The sequence below is a fragment of the Equus caballus genome, chromosome 28 (assembly GCF_041296265.1).
Source record: "Equus caballus isolate H_3958 breed thoroughbred chromosome 28, TB-T2T, whole genome shotgun sequence".
Taxonomy (NCBI): domain Eukaryota; kingdom Metazoa; phylum Chordata; class Mammalia; order Perissodactyla; family Equidae; genus Equus; species Equus caballus.
Genome location: NC_091711.1, coordinates 13,449,320 through 13,469,878, shown reverse-complemented (window position 1 = coordinate 13,469,878; position 20,559 = coordinate 13,449,320). Strand labels below are relative to the sequence as shown.

At 34.6% G+C, this 20,559-nt stretch overlaps 1 protein-coding gene across 3 annotated transcripts in view; it reads right to left on the bottom strand.

The window, feature by feature from the left end:
* PTPRQ (protein tyrosine phosphatase receptor type Q) overlaps positions 1 to 20,559 on the bottom strand; it is a 206,777-nt gene that overhangs the window by 18,854 nt on the left and 167,364 nt on the right. For 2 of the 3 annotated variants that reach the window (XM_070254641.1, XM_070254640.1), the window contains exons 36-38: positions 20,179 to 20,307; positions 7,189 to 7,270; positions 3,530 to 3,620 (exon numbers count right to left, since the gene is read on the bottom strand). In XM_070254641.1, the coding sequence (XP_070110742.1) occupies positions 3,530 to 3,620; positions 7,189 to 7,270; positions 20,179 to 20,307 (302 nt within the window). Of the gene's footprint in view, positions 1 to 3,529; positions 3,621 to 7,188; positions 7,271 to 7,918; positions 7,946 to 20,178; positions 20,308 to 20,559 lie in introns of all 3 variants that reach the window. The other variant, XM_070254642.1, reaches the window with a different exon arrangement.

Below are 20,559 nucleotides of genomic sequence, written 5' to 3'. Positions count from 1 at the left end.
TTATTTTGAAAGTTTTTTTTCTTTTAACCTCAATAGGAAGGCACTCGTTAGTGGAGGAAGAATTGGCAAATGGGTTTGCGATGAATTTCAGATGATCTATCATATGGCTTTGGGTGAGCTGCTTGACTTCTCTGCTCCTTTGTTACCGCAGCTGTAGCAGGTAGCTACACTGTTTATTTTGTAGAATCCTCTTGAGGAAAACTTATATAAAAACTTATAGTAAGCACTCAATACATGTTCTCAGGTTCATAAAACTTAAGCACATGTAGTATGTTAAAATGACTTAGCTGTACTGTTAGTAATTATAATGCCCTCCCCATGTGCTTAACTTTAGAGATAGGGAATGTTTAAGCAAATTTATGCAAATAAGTATGTTCCAAAGATTTTGAATTTGGTATGATTTACCTATTTTAATGACATATGGCTAGTCCTGTAACTAAGGAAGGGAAGCCATCAGGTTTCTATTCACCCGATATGTCCACTTATAACTGTCTGAGTCAACAACAAGCTACACTTTTCTTCATGGTGTTGGAACAGTTCTGAAGGTCATAGTGTCCTGTCAGACAGAGATTTGGAAATCTCTTCTGCAAGCATTTGCTGCTAATTCTAGCATCCTAAAGCCCTGTAAGCTAATATCTTCTAAAATGTGCTGTGATATTTGAAATCCTATTTCCTACATTACTCAGGGGAAACAATACCCTTCACTTAGCTGACCCAAGCTAAAATTCAGACTCTGTTCAAATGAATTCATTCTCTACGGGAGAAAAAGCATTTCTTCAGCTTTAGGGCTTCTCTGCAATCACAATGGGAGAAAATACTTAAACATCTCATTTGTTTGTTCCTAGTGAGGGGCCGGGGGGAGAGTTGTACTTGCCCATGGGGTGGCTGTGAGTTTACAGCTTGCCTTCTGATCCAGGTTAGGGATGTGGCCTTGTCATCTCCAGACTATGGCCCCTAAGGGCCTGTTACTAAATCTTATTCACCCAGAAAGTTAGCAGCTTTTGAAAATAAGCAATCTATTGATTACTAACAATCATAAGACCTAACATTTATTGAGAGCTTCTCACCTTCCAGTACTGGGCACCGGGTTTACATGAGTATTCCATCCACGCCTCCCAATAACCTTAGGAGGCAGACAGCACTGAATAATGTGTCCAGGCCCAAAGACAGATAGTAGGGAAACAGGACTGCAGCCGAGGAAGTTTGATTAGACCCCACACATTCTTAGCCCTTTTATTATATAGCAGGTAATATGTATTAGTTGAATTAATAAATTGTTCTAATAATTCTTTGAAAAATATAAAATTCTACCTAACAACATTATTTCCCATAGGACTTCTGATTCTTTAAGAGGGCAGTTAAAGGCCAGCCCTGGTGACCTAGTGGTTAAGTTTGGCACGCTCTGTTTCGGAGCCTGGGCCCCGGTTCCCAGTTATGGACCTATACTACTTGGCTGTTAGTGGCTATGCTGTGGCAGCAGCCACATAAAAGAAAAGAAAAGATGAAGATTGGCAACGGATGTTAGCTTAGGGCAGATCTTCCTCAGCAAAAAAAAAAAAAAAAAAAGGCAGTTAACAAAAAACTTTCCCCTACAAATCCACTAAAGGATTTTGGATGTAGATGTAATATATTATTTGAAAAATTATCCTAAGTTTTTTGTGCTGAAATCAAGAAGAAAGCAGAAAACAAATGGACATTAACCATTTGACTCCAGCAAAGGTGGAAAACATGCATGCAATGCTTACAATAATACTCCAGAAATCCTTGATTTACAACATAATTCCATCCTTAACAATTATTTTTTTTGTCTTAGCCTCAGATATGAAGAATTGGGGTAATCATACTCCTCAGTTCTTCTTTTCATTTTGAGATTATTTAGTCCCATCGACCACTCTTATTCTCTTCTTAGCCTATACTAATAATCTAGTATTGTCTGACTTTTAGCCATGATGTGAGTCCAGATAATAACACACTGAGAACTTAATAATGACAGATTGAAATGTTACATTTAAAACACATCTTTTTAACATCTCAAATTTTTACATATTTTACTCTCTCGTCTTTGGAAATAAGATAGACATATTTGATTTAATTATTTTATATATACCGATATATTATAAATTTCTTAAGCCAAATATACAACTGTAAATTAATATTAAGTATTCCATAATAACTGTTCTTCAATAAGATCATAATGTTTATTTTCATAGAATATCACTGAATAAGCATGAACCAGAGAGTCTAGAAGAAATTGAGGTATAGATGAATATAAAAACATGAGAATTTCCATATCTTTTAAGTTATGATGCATTTAACCCAAGTTAACTCTCTGAAAGGGAAAACAAAAGGACCTGTTGAGAAAGGTCATGCCATAGAAGTTTAGAGATGTAATACTAACATTCCTTATTTCCTACAATAATGTCTTATTTGTCAACTTGCTTTTAAAGCCATTTACTTATGATTTGTTTTGTTCCAGAAAGGATTTTAGGTGATTGAAGCTGTTTGTATTTTCATCCTATTCTAATTCTTGAGAATTAACAGATTCCATTAGCTTACTACCTCCTATATCATGTTTCCCTAAATTTGTTTACTTCATGCCTCAGTTATCCTCTAGTTCTAGAATATCAGAATTTGGTCCATTTCTTACTACCATACCCTTTATGATTTTACATTCTGTGATTGCATCCTTCTCTAAGTCCATGTCTTTCTAGACAGAAGAGTTCAACTTTTAAGTAGGGAATTTTTCCCAATATAGTCTTGAAAAGACATAGAACATAGAAAAATTATATATGTTAATTGTAAAATTAAGAATATTTTAAAACTCTATATTTTGAAACAAAATTTATAATATTTCACAATATCACAAATATCATTTTTTATTTCATAATATAAAGTGTATTGAATCAGAATAATAGATGGTAGGAACATCTGTTCAAAAAATGTAATATCAAACACATGGCTATTATTAACAGAGGAATGTTATGTTTTTCCTTTCACATTACTGCTAATTCTTAAAGCAATAATACGGTGTCTTTTCTTAGTGGTTGAACAATGAAGCCGTGGTTACTCCTTTGTGGAACCAATCCTGGTGAGCACACATTTACTCTGATCCTCAATGAATATTTTGAATGCATTTTATATATTCATAAGAAAGCGCTGCCGTGCTCTTAAGGGAAACTAACGCACGAAGTTACACGTGAACTTTCTCTTTACATTCAAGTAGGTCTATGAGAAGATGCTGGAGAAGTTTGTGACTTGGGTTAAATTACAAAGCTAAGAAACTGTTGGGTCTACTGTTTCTTGCACCTGCATAACTGAGCCTTGTGTGAACAAGCTGAAAACCATGTACATTAACTTTAACACATATTAGCAAAGCAAAAGATACAACTTGAAAGTTGCTGCTAATAAAATGCATTATTATAATTCGATTAATATAATGAAATATATTTGAGAAATAAAAAAATGCCAAGCTGCATTTTGTGGTCATTTTTAAATCCTTTACTGCTAAAACCAGAGTAACAGCACATACATGGTTTGATGTTTGGAAAGCGGTTTTTCGCTCTGTTCCAAGGCAGATCGGCATCAGTTGAAGAAAGATCCTGAAGAAATTTTGGTAATTCCTGTGGAAGGAAGTCATTGCAAAGGTTACATTTATTTCAGAGGTAAACAAGAAATTCCACTTAGTAAAAGACAATTCTTTATTATAAACCCTTTTATTTTTAAATTGAAAACACCTTTCACAAGTGCAAAACTAAGGCCAAATTAACAGTAATGAACTTACATCAACTTTCACTGAAAATATCCTAAATAAAACTGATCTGTTGGGCTACTGCTCTTTCTGGGATAATTTCTCTGTGCTTTGGGAAGCTCTCAGATTTGGCACCAATGTTGGTGACCCTTTTCCGTACTTTACCAATGGTTTCATCAGGTTTACCCTGAGTATTATTTAATATTTTAATGTCTACTTAGTAGGGGAAGGGAGTTCAGTGATTTATTTTTTGTTTTTTCTCCTCGGGCAGCATGATTTCATGCCTATTAATTGGTACAACATTGGCCAGTTTGAGAAGATGCCAAAGGTCAATTCCTGTTCTCAGTAGGCATTGTTAAATCGATAGTGGAATGCCAAGGTGAGATTAAGAATGATCAGACACAGATGAAGGGTCAAGGAGATCTGTTATTGACATTTTGGTGGAAAATCATGATAATATCCATTCATCAATAAGAAAGTTGGTGCAAGAAAATGTGTTCACCGTCTTCTTGAGCTGATGATTTACATTTATGAAATTTATAGTTTTCCATTGTAGAAATGTCTCAACTTGCCACATTCCTCAAAAAGTGTTAAAAACATGTATTTTAACAATTTTTTAAACATCATTGTAAATTATTTCCTTTACTTGGATAATTCTCCCTTCCCCTTTATTTTCCCTCAAAAAGAAAATCTGGAGAGTCTTTTGCATGTGGCTATGTGTTAGAGTAGAGGGATAGTATAAACATCTAAATTCTGGTGCTTAGAAATTCTAAATAGTTAGGAAAAAATATTTTAACCAAATGAGGAATCCTAGAACAGCTTCCTTGTGTCAAGGTTTTGAGAGTACATGTCAGCATGCTTGTAAGAGACAAAGAAATAGATAAGGGGAGAAAGAAAGGTGAATTGGAAATCATCTAAAAAGTGGTACTTATGTTCTGTAAGTATTTTGCATAGAAGTTTCCATTTGTAGATTTAAATGACTCTGGCCTCGATAATCAATACCCAATTACCAGGTGGATTGTTTAGGTAGTAATGTTACATTCGGCAGCCTTCTTCTTATCAGGGCACGCAGGGCCTCAACCATCCTCCCTACTCAGCTGTCTCTCCTCCTGTTTCCTCCCTTCAGTGGATCACAGATGACTTGGACTATTTTGCATCCTTATGCTTTCACATTCATTCCCTCTTTCTGGAATACTTTTTCCCCTTTATCTATTCATTGGGCTACTTCTCATCCCATAGTTCTTCTCAAAGCTCACCGTTTTGTGAAGTCTTTTCTGACCGCCATCCAAACAGAGTTGATGCATGTCTCTACCATGATAAATTGTATTTGTAATTTGTTTATACATGGCTGCAGTTCTTATCATAATATGAGCTTCTTTAGGGAAGGAATCATCATCATAATAGCTAATTCTTAGTATCACACATATTCAATCGTTTTAGTATTCACAACTCAATGAGGTAGATATTGTCATTTTACAGCTGAGGACACTGAGGCATAGAGAGTTTAAGTGATTTGCCCAAGGTCATTTAGGTATTAAGTGTTGAATTAATATATATCAGTGTGCCAAATATAATGCCAACATAGTGGTCTAGACCAGGTAGTCTAGTGGTTAAGATTTGGTGCTCTCACCGCCGCAGATCAGGTTGGTTTCCCAGTCAGGGAACCATACCACCATCTGTCGGTTGTCATACTGTGGTGGCTGCATGTCACTGTGATGCTGAAAGCTATGCCACTGGGATTTCAAATACCAGCAGGGTCACCCATGGTGGAGAGGTTTCAGCAGAGCTTCCAGACTAAGACAGACTAGGAAGAAGGACTTGACCATTCACTTCCGGAAAAATTGGCCATGAAAACCCTATGAATGGCAGCAGAGCATTGTCTGGTCTAGTGCTGGAAGTGAGAGGATAGCGAAAAAAGACTGGGCCCACTTCCACTCTGCTGTCCACAGGGGCGCTAGGAGTCAGAACCAATTGATGGCCCTAACAACAAATCACATAGTGGGAGCTTACAAATATTTAAAGTATAAGTGAATATGACCTGAGTTATAAGGTTTATAAAATATATGCATCAAAATATGCATTTGTTTATTGAAACATAATTTTGCCCTAAAAATCTTAGTACAGAATTAGGATAAAAAATGATTATTTTTAAAAAACCAAGTTCCTTACATATATAGATACATTTATATAAAATATACACACAACCTATACATTTATATTAAAAAATTCAAGTTCTTAAAACCATGATCTCCAAAAAAGTTAAACTAGAAAGTTTCTCAATATATGTGAAAATGTTATTGCTAATAAAACTTTTTATCTACTCAGTCATGCATAATGTAATTATATTCGCTCCTAGCCTAGTGAAATTATACTTTTGCTCCTGAAAAATTGAGAGTTCTCGCTGTGTAAATGCTAAGAAGAGTTTAATGGCACCAATGATTTTGTTAAGTCCAGACCAATATTACTTAAGAAGCATAACCAGAAAGCTGTAGGAAATACCATTAATCTTCTCACATTTTTGTTATTATTCCCTGAGAGACTGAAATATTATAATCCTGAATTATTCAGGACAATTGTTTGAATCTTTGTTTCATAAGTTCACACACTAAGAATTTCATGAAGAAAAAGAAAGTTTTGATGACATTTAGAAATCTGTTTTATATTTATAATACAAAATAATCATCTAAGTTAGGCAAGATGCTTATAATTCTTAAAATATCTTGCAGATCTGATATCAACCTATGTTCTAAAATAATTTCAATTTTGTAGATACGTAAAATGCTAAACCCAACAAAGTTCTTCCTAACTTTTAAACAGTTTTTAGGTGACAAGTTCTTAACTTTACATATTCTCCATAATGTGAAATGGCATTTATTCCATAGTAACTTAAAAATAGGCCTTGTAAAACATGTAGATTACTTATGTGTTTTTTATTTTGGTACATTTCTAGAAATAACATTATTTTTATAGTTTCTGGAAACATTAGGTTCTGTTCTCATCTATTCCACTAGCATGAAGAAAGCAGGCAAATATAAATTGGAATTATTTAGTGTTTAAATATAAAATAATTATTTAAATATAAAACTATATTTATAGTATAACCTAAACCTCGTGCACAAGCAAAAGTCTAATGAATACACCATTCTAGACTCGCATCCACATGTGGATGAGAGAGCAGAGAAGAAACGGGACCAGGATGCCGTTGCTGGGGCCGTCTGAAGAAGTGCGTCTTTTCCTGACACAGCAGGTGAATACTTCTGTTCAGGTTGCAGCAGAGGCTGCCAGGGTAACATTACTATCCAAACAATCAACCTGGTAATTGGGTATTGATTATCAAGGCCAGGGTCCTTCATGGCCTTGCATGCTTAAAATGGACATGAAATGTGACACATGAAACGACTGGAGGTCTGGCAATGTTGTGACAACTGCTAGTAACATACCGAAAATTCTTCTTGAAACTTTAGGTTGTTATTTGTGCAAAGCTCTTCAACATGTTGCAGGAAAGATTTCTTGCTTATCGGCCTCCAAGCAAAGAAAGGTATAAAATGGAATCATGTTAGATTGCGTGCTTTCGCTTTGTCATGGGCACGGCTAACAAGTTAAAGAACAACGGACATTTCAAAGCTCATAAACCAAACAGCCCTTGAAAGTCACTCTGTCATATTGACAGAATTAACTTTTCCCTTTAAAGTTCACTTTCTTTGTATTCATGGTTCAATCCTTCAATTTGTAAGTCACTTTAAATGAATGATTTAACATGTTAATGAAGAAAGTTTTTTAAGTAAATGTAAGGGCATAAAGTTATCATTGGATCCTAAGGCACATAATACCTCTTTGTCATACAGAAAACATTTTATACATTACAAGGTTTTAGAAGATATAAAATATTGCAGTGACCTCATTCTCATAATGACATGGTTTTTAAACCCCAAGGAGTTTAAATATCCCTGTATTACTTCCCAAGCTAAAATACAGACATGCAGGCTTCGCCCCAGAGAGAGAGAAAGCATTTCTCCAGTTACCATGCAATTAGTCATGCTTTTATGATTTATATCCAGCTTGGAGGTTTTTTAACAAACATACAAAAAAGGAACCACACATTAAGATTCATCGAATCAGTGAGTCTAAAGTTGACATTCAAAAAGAAGAAAAGATATTTAACAAACTTACTTGATGGATTTTCTATAACTAAGTAACCTGCAACAGAGATTGTGTTAAATGCATTATAAGTTAAGGGTATGGCTCTTTCTGAAAGAGTTCTAGATTAAAATCAGAAAAATATAATAAATCAGTAATGTATAATGTGTTATGCTTTTAGCTAAGGTGATCATGATTTTAAATTCTATGTCATTTTGTAAAAGAATATTATTTAGACCCAAATATGACCGAATAATAATTTAGCTTCTCTCTCAAGTTAAGGAGGTACTCTTTTATGTTGTTAGGCATTCAAGGCAGTATATTAAAAACAGGTCACTTTTTTATATATTGCATAGCACTTAGTGGTCTAAGAGAGTTAATGTGCATTTTAAAAAATATTTTCTTTGTCCAGAGCGAGTGCTGAAGCAGGGAGAATGGATCTGAAAAATAACATCATGTTGCCTAAGTCTTGTTTCATGAGTGAGTTTTGATAAATATATAACCACTACAAAATCACAATCATTTCAGTTACTTTACACATATCTTTTGTGACAGTTCATTGGTCAAGTAATTTGTACTCTGAAAAAAATTGAAGTAATTTTTAACAGTGAAATAGACTATGCAACACACAAATTGAGTGATAGGCACATCTTTAATAACACGTTTGTCATGCACAACAAATTAGCACCGCAAAAACACAAAAGGCAAAACGTATAAGGAAATAAAATGGAAGAATGCAACTTTTAAAAGTTTTAAATATTCAGTATTATGAGGGGTGATTTTACTGTATTCCTTAAGTGATATATAACCACACATAAGAAGATGTGGTTTTTGAAGTGAAGGATGAATGAAAAAAGATAATTAGATTGAAAAATGTGGCATAATGAATATTATGAAAATGCCCACAAAGGGGTGAGTTCAGTGAAGAAAGCATGAGTCAAAAAGAAGTATGTTGCATTTAACACAGGAATTGGGGAAAGATATGGGGGTACTGGAGCAAGTATTATCAAGAAGAATGGTAGAATTCTTGGTTAATGCTATAGGTGTTCCCAAGCAGAAGGAGTTATCTACCAGCTTCTCAGGGTATAACCATGTGGAGCATCTCATTATCAGACATGGCATCACAGAGATAAAACAGCAATGTCTGAGCAAATTCTCGGTGGATGAATTCAGGGGCTTCCCACAATCCCCTAGAGAGACTCAAAGAAGGCAACAGAGAAATCCTGACTCTAATTAGTTGGATATTGAGATGGCTAAATGGGCTATTGAATCAGAAGAATCCTTGACTTAGGGACAGGAAGACAGAGTGGTGGAATTGGAGGTCCTGGAAATACTTCTGACATAGCAATAGATGCAGTGGGGACTGAGGAATCAATCCATCCTGTTGGAAATAATTACCCCTCAGCAAAGACCGGTAAGAAAAAAGACAACCATGGGCTAGACCCTCGCTAGCCAAGCTTCTTTACATGCCTGATGCCCCATTGCTCCTATGCCATGATGTTCCCTAGAAATAGGAAAGGAAAGGGGGTTAGGTTGGGCAAATCCTAATTAACTGAGTTTAAGGTAGAAATGAATGAGATACTTGAATTAGCAAGGTCAATTAGCAGGTCCCTGCTACCAGAGGGAAATGGAAATTCTTGAGTTGCGTGGAGCTCACTTTCACAAAAACAAGGAACGTTTTTCAGTGTTTGATTGGTAAAATTCGAACCCACTGCATCTGATTTAACGACAAGCTCCTGGGCCACCTATTCAAGGACAGTCAGACACCCATCCTGTAATGGGGAGAATCCCTATTTTCCCAGAGGATCCAAAATTATTTGAGGCTGTACTGGCAAAATATTTTTACTGGGCTATTTAGAACCTAAAATAGAGCTAGTTTCTGAGCAGCCATCAATAGGTCACTTGAAGAAACAGTGCACATTTACGAAATCCCCAAGATTCATTAACCATGAATAATCACATTAAAATATAAATGAGCAAGAAATAACTAAAGCACCATATTATTATTCACATCCTTGCTCTTTTTTCATTAATGATGTCTAGTCTCATTTAGAAATTATAATTAATTCAAATAAATTTTTTTCTATGTCAATTTCTTTTCAGCCAAAAATGACAGAAAGTTGCTTTTATTATTCTTATTTTGCATTTGAAAGATCCCTCTAAAGATACTAATTTTAAACCTTAACTGGCTAGCTCTTGGACGTGGGTGGATATTTGTGAATTCTTTCCTTGTTATAAAATATGATGTCCTTAATGACTTCAAATGTCTGCTCCAACAATTACCGGCTACATTGTCATGAGCAAGTTACTTACTCTTTCTGTGCCTCAGTTTTCTAACTTGGAAAATAGGATAAAAATATGTAAATCAAGCTCATATGTGTAAAATGCTTAGAAAAGTCCCTTGCTTTGGTATGCAATCCATAAACATTAGTTACTACCATTAGTATTGTAATTACTTTTTCTAGTTTATTCTGTATAACTCAAGCTTCTCCTACCCATATGTTCAACAATTGACACTAATATAAAGAAGAAATCTTCTTTTTGTTTCTGAAAGAATTTTCTATCTTAATTTTACTCAAAAATGGCTAGAAGAGATTGTGCTAAATTAAGCAGCAAGGTTTCCTATTTTATTCTTCCTAATCAGGGTCCCTGTAGAAAGAGTCGTCATAAATATCTAGACTTCAAATCCAGGTCTGTTTTTCAAGTTCTCATTTCAAGATCTTAAATAAATCTCTAATCTAAGGACTGTCATAACTCAGTTTTCATATAATCATGTGAAAGTATTTCTAATCACGTTCACACTTCTGCCATGATTCCTTATAACTCCTTCCACACCCCTTGTCTGCCCTCCACATAGTCTTTTGGTCTCCTTGCCTCTCAGCTGGTACCATTTCAGGTGTTTCCCCACAGCCAGATTATACTGATTTCCTTAACAGCTGATTCAAATGTTAAACTTCTCCATGGATCTTTCCCTGTTCTATTACAGAGAAAATAATTTCTTCCTTCTGTGAAACCAAATGTCTAAGGACAAACCTCCTTCCATCTTGTTTTATGGCCGTTTAAGGACATGTATTAAGGATATGGTGCACTCCTTCCATCTTGTTTTATGGCCATTTAAGGACATGTATTAAGGATATGGTGCACTCCTTCCATCTTGTTTTATGGCCGTTTAAGGACATGTATTAAGGATATGGCCGTTTAAGGACATGTATTAAGGATATGGTGCACTAAGTTTCATGTATACTTGAAGGCAGGGGCAGGATTAACACTTGACTTAATGCAAGTCCCTCATAGCTTTATTCACAGTAGACAATGAATAAGTCATTGTTAAACATACAATTATGGATGAATTTAGACTAAGATACACAGTAAGCCAAATATAAGTGCTCTGATTATTATGAAAATATCTGCATTAAATGAATTTTCCACTAAAATATTAAGCAATTGAGAATCCTCAGAGGGCCCAAAGTCAAAGCTTTAGACAAATACGGTCAATAGATGCATCAATAAACAGTATACAGGTCTAAACAAAGGGCATATCATATCGCCTAATAATAGAAGTTAACAGGTGCTAGATATTTTGTTAGGAGATTAGATATACGAACATTAACATTGCTCTTGCCTACTCAAGTAATAAAAAAATAGTTTTAAAAAAGGTAGGGTCTGTTTTGGCTTTATTTATTTTTTTTTTTGGTATCACTCTCTTTATCTAAACCCAATCACTTCATGTAATCTGTTCTGCACATTTGTTATCTACATAATGTGAGAAACAAGGCTTCGTATAGTCTAATTTTTATGTAATTTTCTAAGCTTATGTCACATTTATGTGTGAACTGAAATCTTGAGGTACCCAGCTACACAGCTTACATTTATGCCAAAATTGGCATAAATCACCTATTTCAAATAAAAATTAGATTTTTTTCTCTTGCTGTTGTCTGTAGTATCCACATCATTGTGTGACTCTTAGCCTCATATTGTAGGGTGTATTTTTCCCTTAAGTATTGGCTGTGTAGAAAATTTTGTTTTTCTTTGAGGTTTTAAAGCTTTATTTTTAAATAGAAAAAAGTATTAATTTGGACAATTAATACAGGGAATTAGAAAAGAAGATGGGACATAATATGAGGGAGATGCATTGACTGAAGAGGTAATTAAATTTCTTTAGGAACAACTGGTTAGATAAGCATTAAAAAAACTCAGAAGTTAGTGCTTGAAAGTCACCATGTTATTTCAGAAGGAATGCTATTTTCAAATTAAGTGATTGGTGGAGACACTTAAAGAGATTCACATGTTTTATCAACATTTTAAAAAACTTTAAAAAATTGTTAAATGAAAAGCATTTTAGACTAGTGTGGTATTCTTATTTTTATTCACCTACAACAGTGAAGGTTACCATCAAATCAGTTTGGGAATGGTCCAGATTTCAATAAGATAACCGACCACATTCCAATATAAAGGGCTAAACACTTTTTATTACACGAATCTTAGCTGTCTTAAATCCAATGCCCTTTTGCTGAAAAGGGTATTATTTCATGTCTGGGCTCATTTTTTAAAAGTCTATCAAAAACTTAAATTCCACTCAGATTACTCTGGATAGATCCAGAGAGGAACCATTTATTTATGTTGGCAGTGGTGATTGAAGACCATATTGTCACAGAGACTCAGCTTTCCCTCAAGGTCAATTAGTTGAAATCTATAGGGAATTAAAATATAGTCCAAGTAGAGAGCCATAGATGATAGCCTATAGATGAGCAGCTTAAACGAGCATTACCAGTGGCATAGGACAAATTGAGAAACTTTGGGTTTTCCATTTAACCAGTTAAGGGAGGCTAAAAAGAAAAGAACCTCAAATTCTATCAACTTGATGTAAAAATACGTATTTGTACACACTAACATGTACCTCACATTCAAATAAAAACTCGTAATGAATCTACCTTTCTAGTAAAACGTATTAATCTTTCCAAATTTTGTAAAATATTGTGTGAGTTTTTAGTTTATGTATTTCATCAAGTCATTATTTACTCCTATATTTAATCTACTTCTACAAGGATATTCTATTATTTATCCAAAGCATTTACTGTAGTGCTATCAAAGATATTTTAATTTTTGTTCTTTTCTATTGTTTTATTTGTTCTAGTCTTTAAGATATTATCCTTTCAGATCCTTCCTCATTCTTTTATCAAATCACAACTTTTCTGTGGTCCTCAATATAAGCTAAAAATATTATCCTAACCAATGGCTCTTACTATATAGCTGTCTCTAAAACTTCACTTTGTAAGGTAAACTTACCACCTGAATAAGTGAGTAATGTAGTATTTTTCTTACTTAATTAGAAAAACAATCATTAGTAAGTGATAGTTAGGTCCTTTCTCAGTCTGTCCCCTCATATCTGTGAGGACAAATTTTAGGTTGACAAGGAGCTTAGCTATTTGAAGGGCAGCTCTTGGGAGGCAATGCCCCTTCTTTTATCACCGTGCTATTTCCGATGCCTAGAACAGTGCCTGGCATGTGATAGGTGCCGAGCTGCTATCTCTTTTACTCAAACAAGGTGAAATGGACTCTTAGATAGATATGGGAAAGCAATGCTCTTGCTGATGTCAAAGAGCTGAGATAAGATTCCCACTGTGCCAGGAGTAGAATTTTCCTCATTGCTGAGCCTCTCCACATTGGCATATTTGAAAACAAATTGTTGACAGATGTTTTATTTTGTCAACCATGTATTCTAAGTGCGAATCGTGGGCATGAGCTTAGCCACCTCAGGGGCAATAGGGCAGAAGCAGTAGATAGAGAGGATGAAGAGACTGTTGACAGCTGTGTGAAGAGGTGGGCGAAGGTTCTCAATGAGGACTTATCGAAGAGAGACCGATGACATGACACCATCTAAAAAGAAGTCCTGACAGCCTGAGCTCTTAGCTAGTGAGGTAGGTAAGCTCTGGCATTCCTCTGTTAGCAGTTAGAAGGCAATCCCGGAAAACTAGATTTGGAAGAAGACCACATCTACTTTAATACGATTTATGTAGAGGTGTTCTGTAAAGGTTCTCATTAACCCAAACTATTCAGTTCAGTTCTGTCAAAGTAAAGCTCTGGCTGAGCAGGACACTACTCACTGATTCTAGGAGAGGAAATTTGGTAACAGAGGAGAGACAGTGATGGTTCTGGAAAAATGGAAGCATTTTTCTCTGAGGTACTAATGGCATAAAGCAAAAAAGTAAAAGGATTCTGTTTAATGATGATGAAGAAAGACATTCAGCAGAGCTGCTCAACCAGACCACGTGTGTCTGGAATGCTGAGAGGTCAACTTTGAGTGCTGGTTGGAAATGGATATTTTATGTGTGATGTGATCACTTAAATCTTTAGCTCAACAGTGTCTTACTTTGACAAATGTTTGAATCTGATCAAGCAGGTCCTTTGAGGAAAACGTATTTTCATAAAAATATTTTAATTCTGTCAGTAGGAACTTGGCAGTTAGTTAATATGAAGTAAAGCAAGGTTAGCTATGATTCAAAAATACTAAATGTGATTACAGTAGAAATAGGCCTGGCTTCCTCTGTTTTAATCATGCTGAGTACTATTTATAGTCAATGAGAATGTTGGGGGCCTTGGCCCCATCCAGCCTTGTGACTCATGGAGACTAGTAGATTTGGGATTTTGAAATCAAATGCATTTTCATTCTCTGCCTCCATTCACATCCTTTACATGAAGAAACTGATTATCTCTGGGGCACTCAATCAATTCCTGGGGTCCCTGCTAATGCTGACATTTTGCTATTCTACCCTTAGAATGTATAAATCAATTTTTGTGCTAGGATAGAAATGGCATTTCTGAGCATCAGAGGAGTGCCTGAAAGCATGCACAGTTGGCTATCCCCTGGTCAGGGCAGAAGTAAAGAGTCCATGAAATGCGCCACTCTTTGTATGCCCCAGAGTCAGAGAAGAGGAAATGTCATCATCTTGGTCCTTACAGATTACCACCTGCAGTAGCTGAATTCAGCTTGTGCGAATGTGAACCCAGACTCCGCCCATCAGATGGAGAACTCAGCTCACGTCATGGTAATAATAGGACAAGAAGCATGTGAAGAAATCTAAGTGAAAACTTATTTTACTGTCAAAGCTAACAAGACATGAGAACACAGCAAATTCTCAGGACATGCACATTATGAGTCAATGTGCATTTTGATAAGGTTAACTTTACCATATCAATAGCATGCAATACTAGAGAGGACACTTTGTAAGAAGAAAGCATAGCGTTTTTTTTTTTTTTTGGCTTTAGAAAAAATAGCACATTAAAGAACAAAACACTCAATTTCATGTATTTCAAAGTATAGAGCACACCACCTGATGAGATTAAAATAATCACAGCAGAGCTCTGCATCACCACAGTGACTTACTGAATGACAAAAATCTCCTTGCGTCTAAAGAAAAATGAAGAGTATCTGGAAGCAAAGATTCATTATTTCCTTAGTATACAAACTCATTGCATTATTTTTGATTTGCTACTGCAAAACCATGAGCATTAAATATCTTAAGCTTCATTCTACTTCAGGACATTTCTTGTCCTGAATTCACATATTAGTCAAACATTTTTTTGTCTGAATTCACATATTTTTGCCATTGCTTGCAAAATAATTTGACAGAAGTAATATTAATGACCAGAATCTGTCAAAGAACTGATGGCAATTAAAAGGCTAATGATTTTACCCAGAGTTTCATATATCAGTCAAATATTACGTATTCTTATTGAAGCCACACTGAGTTATAATACTAAAGATTCTCCAGGTTCTGCAAGCTTGAACCTGCATGAAGATGCCATCGCTCTTTTTCCCTATGTCACTAGAGAATAAACAACTCGAAAGAAGTATTTATTTCCCTTAGAATCATTCTCTACATAGGAAATGCTGCTTGAAGAAGGATACCACGAGCCCTCATCTACTTAAGAGAGTTTATATGGATCTCATCTAGTATGCTTCAGAGTTAAATATAGACACACATACACAAATATAGGTGGAGCTTGATCCCTCAGAATCAAACAGACCTGGGCTTGGATCAAGGTTTGTATTTACTAGATGTATGACCTTGGACAGTTACTTAAACTCTCTAAGTATCTTTTGTTTTTCACCTATAAGATAGGGATAAGAGTCTCTACAACAAAGGATTAAATGAGTTAAGTGAGATCATTACACACAGAATTTAACACATAACAATTACTCATAAACATTACCAACTATTATGTTAGCAAACCCTATATGTGAAAGTAGATTGGGGTAATTTTTAAATTTACGCATCTTATAAATAACAATAATAACAATACCAGATGTAGTCTGATTTACTGTTTACAAAGCACATTCATCGGATTCTTTTAAGTGGTAAGATTCCTGAAGAAATAACTAAATGTTTAACAAAAATTTAACATGCAAACTTCTAAAATTATTGAAGGAAAAAAGGTGTTTTTAAATGAGCAATTTGAGTATTTGCTTCATTTTGTTGAGAATTTTAATTCCAGTCATGATTACTGATTTGGGGCCTTGAGTCTTAACACAATACACCATTATATTCACTCACTAAAAATAGACAGGATAATTACTATGGAATGATGCACAGAATTTTGAGGAATAAAATTGAGGCCTAGAAGAAACTGAGTATCTGTTAAGTAAGAATATTAGTAACATTGATTAATGTTACACTACTATTTCTTTTCTGATTTAATCACCATAGGAAACAAAGTGAGGAAAGGAGACAGTGAAAAGTAAACTTTTTTAGCAAATAGAATCTTTAACTTGTGAAAATTCTATTGAATTACCTAATTTTTAAGTGTTATTAAATGTCTTGAGAATGTAGTCTATTACAGTTAAATTAGGCTTTAGAAAAAAATAGCACATTAAAGAACAATATTGGCTGATCTTGACAATATTTTCTCCTAGAAACCTTTCTCACTTCAGTGGGCTATGTGGCTGTGTTTTGAAGGACTCATCAAAAAATGTTGTTTTATTCATTTGTTTATCAAACAATAAGACCAAAGAGTCATTTTCTAACCTGGTGAGTGTGGAATAGATGAGCTCAAAATATTAAATATCCTTCCTAAGAAATATGGCTTCCATGGTCTAAACAAATATAAAATTTGCATAATAAAATGATATAATTATCATTACAAATAAGAATTTAAAACATCCTCTTGGCATATCCCTGAATATTCTCAAAGAGTTATGGAATACTAAGACATTATTTGAGTTTCCTTCTCCTGTGAGAAGAAAAAGCATGAGGTGAGAGAATTCTTCTACAGATCTTTTGTGAAACAAGGTAGAATATAATTAAATAATGAGAGTTTGCACAAACAAAAGCTCTAAGATAAGCGTTAAAATGTAAATAAACATACAGGCAGATAACATAAAATAGTTAAATAATTTCTTAATAAAATCCCAAATCCTTGAAAGAAGTTAGTACCAAAGAATCATACTGACTTTTTTTTGTGAACTAGTTAACTCCCTAAAATTAACATTTTAATTATTGCTTAGATATTCTTCTATTATTCATCTTATGGACACACGAAGACATGGAGCACTGAGGAAAACTGCAAGTCCAATTAGCATGAAGAAAGTGGGCAGGTTGAATGGAAAAGAACATGCCTCAGCGTCAAATAGAAGGAGCACATGTTAACATGGTAGACTTAAAGGAAATTATCTATGTTCTTTCCTGCTAACAACAAAGACGTATGGCATAAGTTACTCTACAATTTGGAAGCTAACTCAAATTCCTTGATTCTTCACTTCCAGGATCTACCATCAGTCTCTGTGACTCTACCGCATCAGACCTATATGGTTTTGGATAGATTTAGATCTTCCAGCACCTAAAAGACAGGTGAAGAGCTTTAGAGCTTCATTGAAGGACAGCACCAATACATATGTGCATATGGTTAACTATGGATCATTAGTTACTATTTTTTCTAGTCTTACTATCTAACGTATTAGTGAATTCGTTAACATGAAAAGCCTTAAATAAATAGCAAAGCTAGAGACAGATCTCTGTAATGAAAAGAGTTAATGCTCAAACCATTTGATGGTCATTTTAGTAAATTTCTGTAATAAATCAAGCAAAGCATATAGTATGTGCCATTGGAATTATACACAAGAATGTTTTACAGTTACGAATACTCGAATCATAACAAACAGATGAGAAAGTAAAAAGAACGGAAACTAAAATTTCCAACTTTGCTATTACTCGTGGTAATATATAATAATTTTCTATGTGCAAAAATAAATAAAAATTGCTTGAAATATACTTGAAAGACACTTATACATCCCTTTACAGATAAAGTGATGTAGAAATAAATAAACATGGAAGTAGGAAAATAAATAATGAGGAGTCAAGGTTAAATAAGGCAGTCCTTGAATTATAAATACCCAATAATAAACAATCTATACAGTCCTCGCCCAACTTTTCCATTAGCTGCCATGACAGTCATTGTTAAAAAAAAAAATCTTAGAACTTTTTGATAATGGCTGTGTTCAGAAGTGGAGGAAGGGACAAGCTGTGAAAACACACAGAGCTTAAGGGATCTGCCCTCGCCAGAGCCTGCCTAGACTGGTAACCTGCTTGATAAGAATACTTTCTCCCATACTGACTGGCTGCTTTCACTTTATTATGTTATATCTCCTAAAGATCTGCTTACCAAGGCCTTTTGGGGGATAAAGATTCTTTAAAAAATGTTCGAAAAGTGTTTGGATGCTTGGAAGTTTACATTTTAGGATGAACAGATTCAACTAAATTGTTCAAACACCTAAAATTAATTGAATGGAGAGTTTTAAAGTTTTATCCCTTGGATGCTTTGGGGGTATGAGAAAGACACTGGAAACCCAGGCTTGTGGAAGGGGCACAAAGAATTGAGAAGGATGTTGGGAGAATCCTACTGAAATCCAGTTGGCCCACGGAGGAAAGGAGGAGAAACTTCCTTTTACTCTGCAGCATGACGCTTCCAGGACTGAGACATAGCCTGGTAGTAGTTCCCATGATGCGTTTAAAGTGGGAGGGTTACCCTGGGAATCTATTGATCTTTGATGCACAACATTTCTTATGTAGAAAACTGTGTCCTGGGTAATATACAACCATCTTACACATAAGTCTTCGGACTTATCCCATTTTGGATGGGAACAGCCTGTGTTAAAATATGAACAAAGATAAGTATCTAAATATAAAGAAGTAAGTTTTCATATCCAACAACCCAAATTTCTGTGCAATTTAGTGATAACATCAAATAATTTTCAACTTGTAGCAGCTGGAATGACCCTGCTTATCAGAAGACACTTCCCTTATAGCACGTATTAGATATTTTTAGACATGTTAGAAATATTCTCACAATCTATGAGGTAAAGATGAATTTTGGTAAATGACAACTGTAAATGATTAATCCCTCTTTAAGTTCAAGACCTTTGATGCTATATTTTCAGAGTTAATAATACTTTTTTAAAAGTTCAACAGAGCTGTGCAAGTACTTCGTAACAATTATGTGATTATAAGTATCACAAAACATTGGATCTTGTAAGAATCTGAACTATCTTATAAGAATCTAGACAGCCTGATGATAGTTTTTATTAAGAATTTGATGAGTTATCTTAATAAACAGAAGTTTTTCAAATAGAAGTCAACATTTTGAATAATTTATAACAATGTTAAAAGGATTAAAAATTACTTATTTTTTAAAATTAAGTACTTTACTATTTCCAATACAAACTGATGACACTTGTTTAGTACACGTTTTTACTTTTCCTTCTGAAGGCAAATTTTTACTTTGTATTTAATTTTTAAATACTGAGAAATTTTTAAAAATGACGATGTCAATACATGATTTAGACTTTTAATGTAATCTTATGCTAAAATAAGGAGCTATGAGAAAGCCGTTATAAAAATGATATGAACAATATCGAGTAGTTACAAATATACTTAAACTCGTTATTAAAAAGGTGGAAACTTTCAGAAAATCTGATGTAAAAAAAATTTATCACATGAAGTGAACTATTAAACATGGTTATAAAGGTTTAACGTGTAAAAATATTGGTCCAGGAAAAAAAAGGGTTAGGTTGAACATTATAGTCCGAGGTTCACATTGAACCCAAAGTATTAGGAAGATTAAGTGAGTCTCTAAACAGCAGTGAGAAGTGTGTCGAAGATGGAGGTCACCCTTTGAAAGAGGATCTCTGTGCCCTGTGTAAATAGGAGCCCCACCAACACTTCCAACAAGCGTAGGTCAGAATAGGGTCATGGCTGCAGGCCCGCTGGACCACTGTTCGCCCAGAGGAGTGTGCTCACCGCGTTAATCTCTCATCCTTCAGTTCCAGGTCTGCCACTGTGATGAGCTGATCCAGCTTGAATTTGGTGTCAATAATTTCTGCATCCCGAGGAGAGTATGTACCACCTTCTTTCTGCTTCTGTCGAATTCTAAAATAAGTGTAAGAAAGTCCAAGAAAGGAATATGTTAGGAAGCATATGAACTTAGGTTCAGTTTTCCTTTTAAGTAAGTATGTCAGTCAAATAATTTCTTTGTTGGGATCACTTCTCTGGATATGCTGCAAATTTATATCTACTCAACTTTTTCCTGTTTTAATTCCATGGAACCTATAGTATATTTCTTAACATGTTGTTTTGTTGAAGTTTCAAATTTTAATGAGTATTAACTGATGAAGGCCTGAG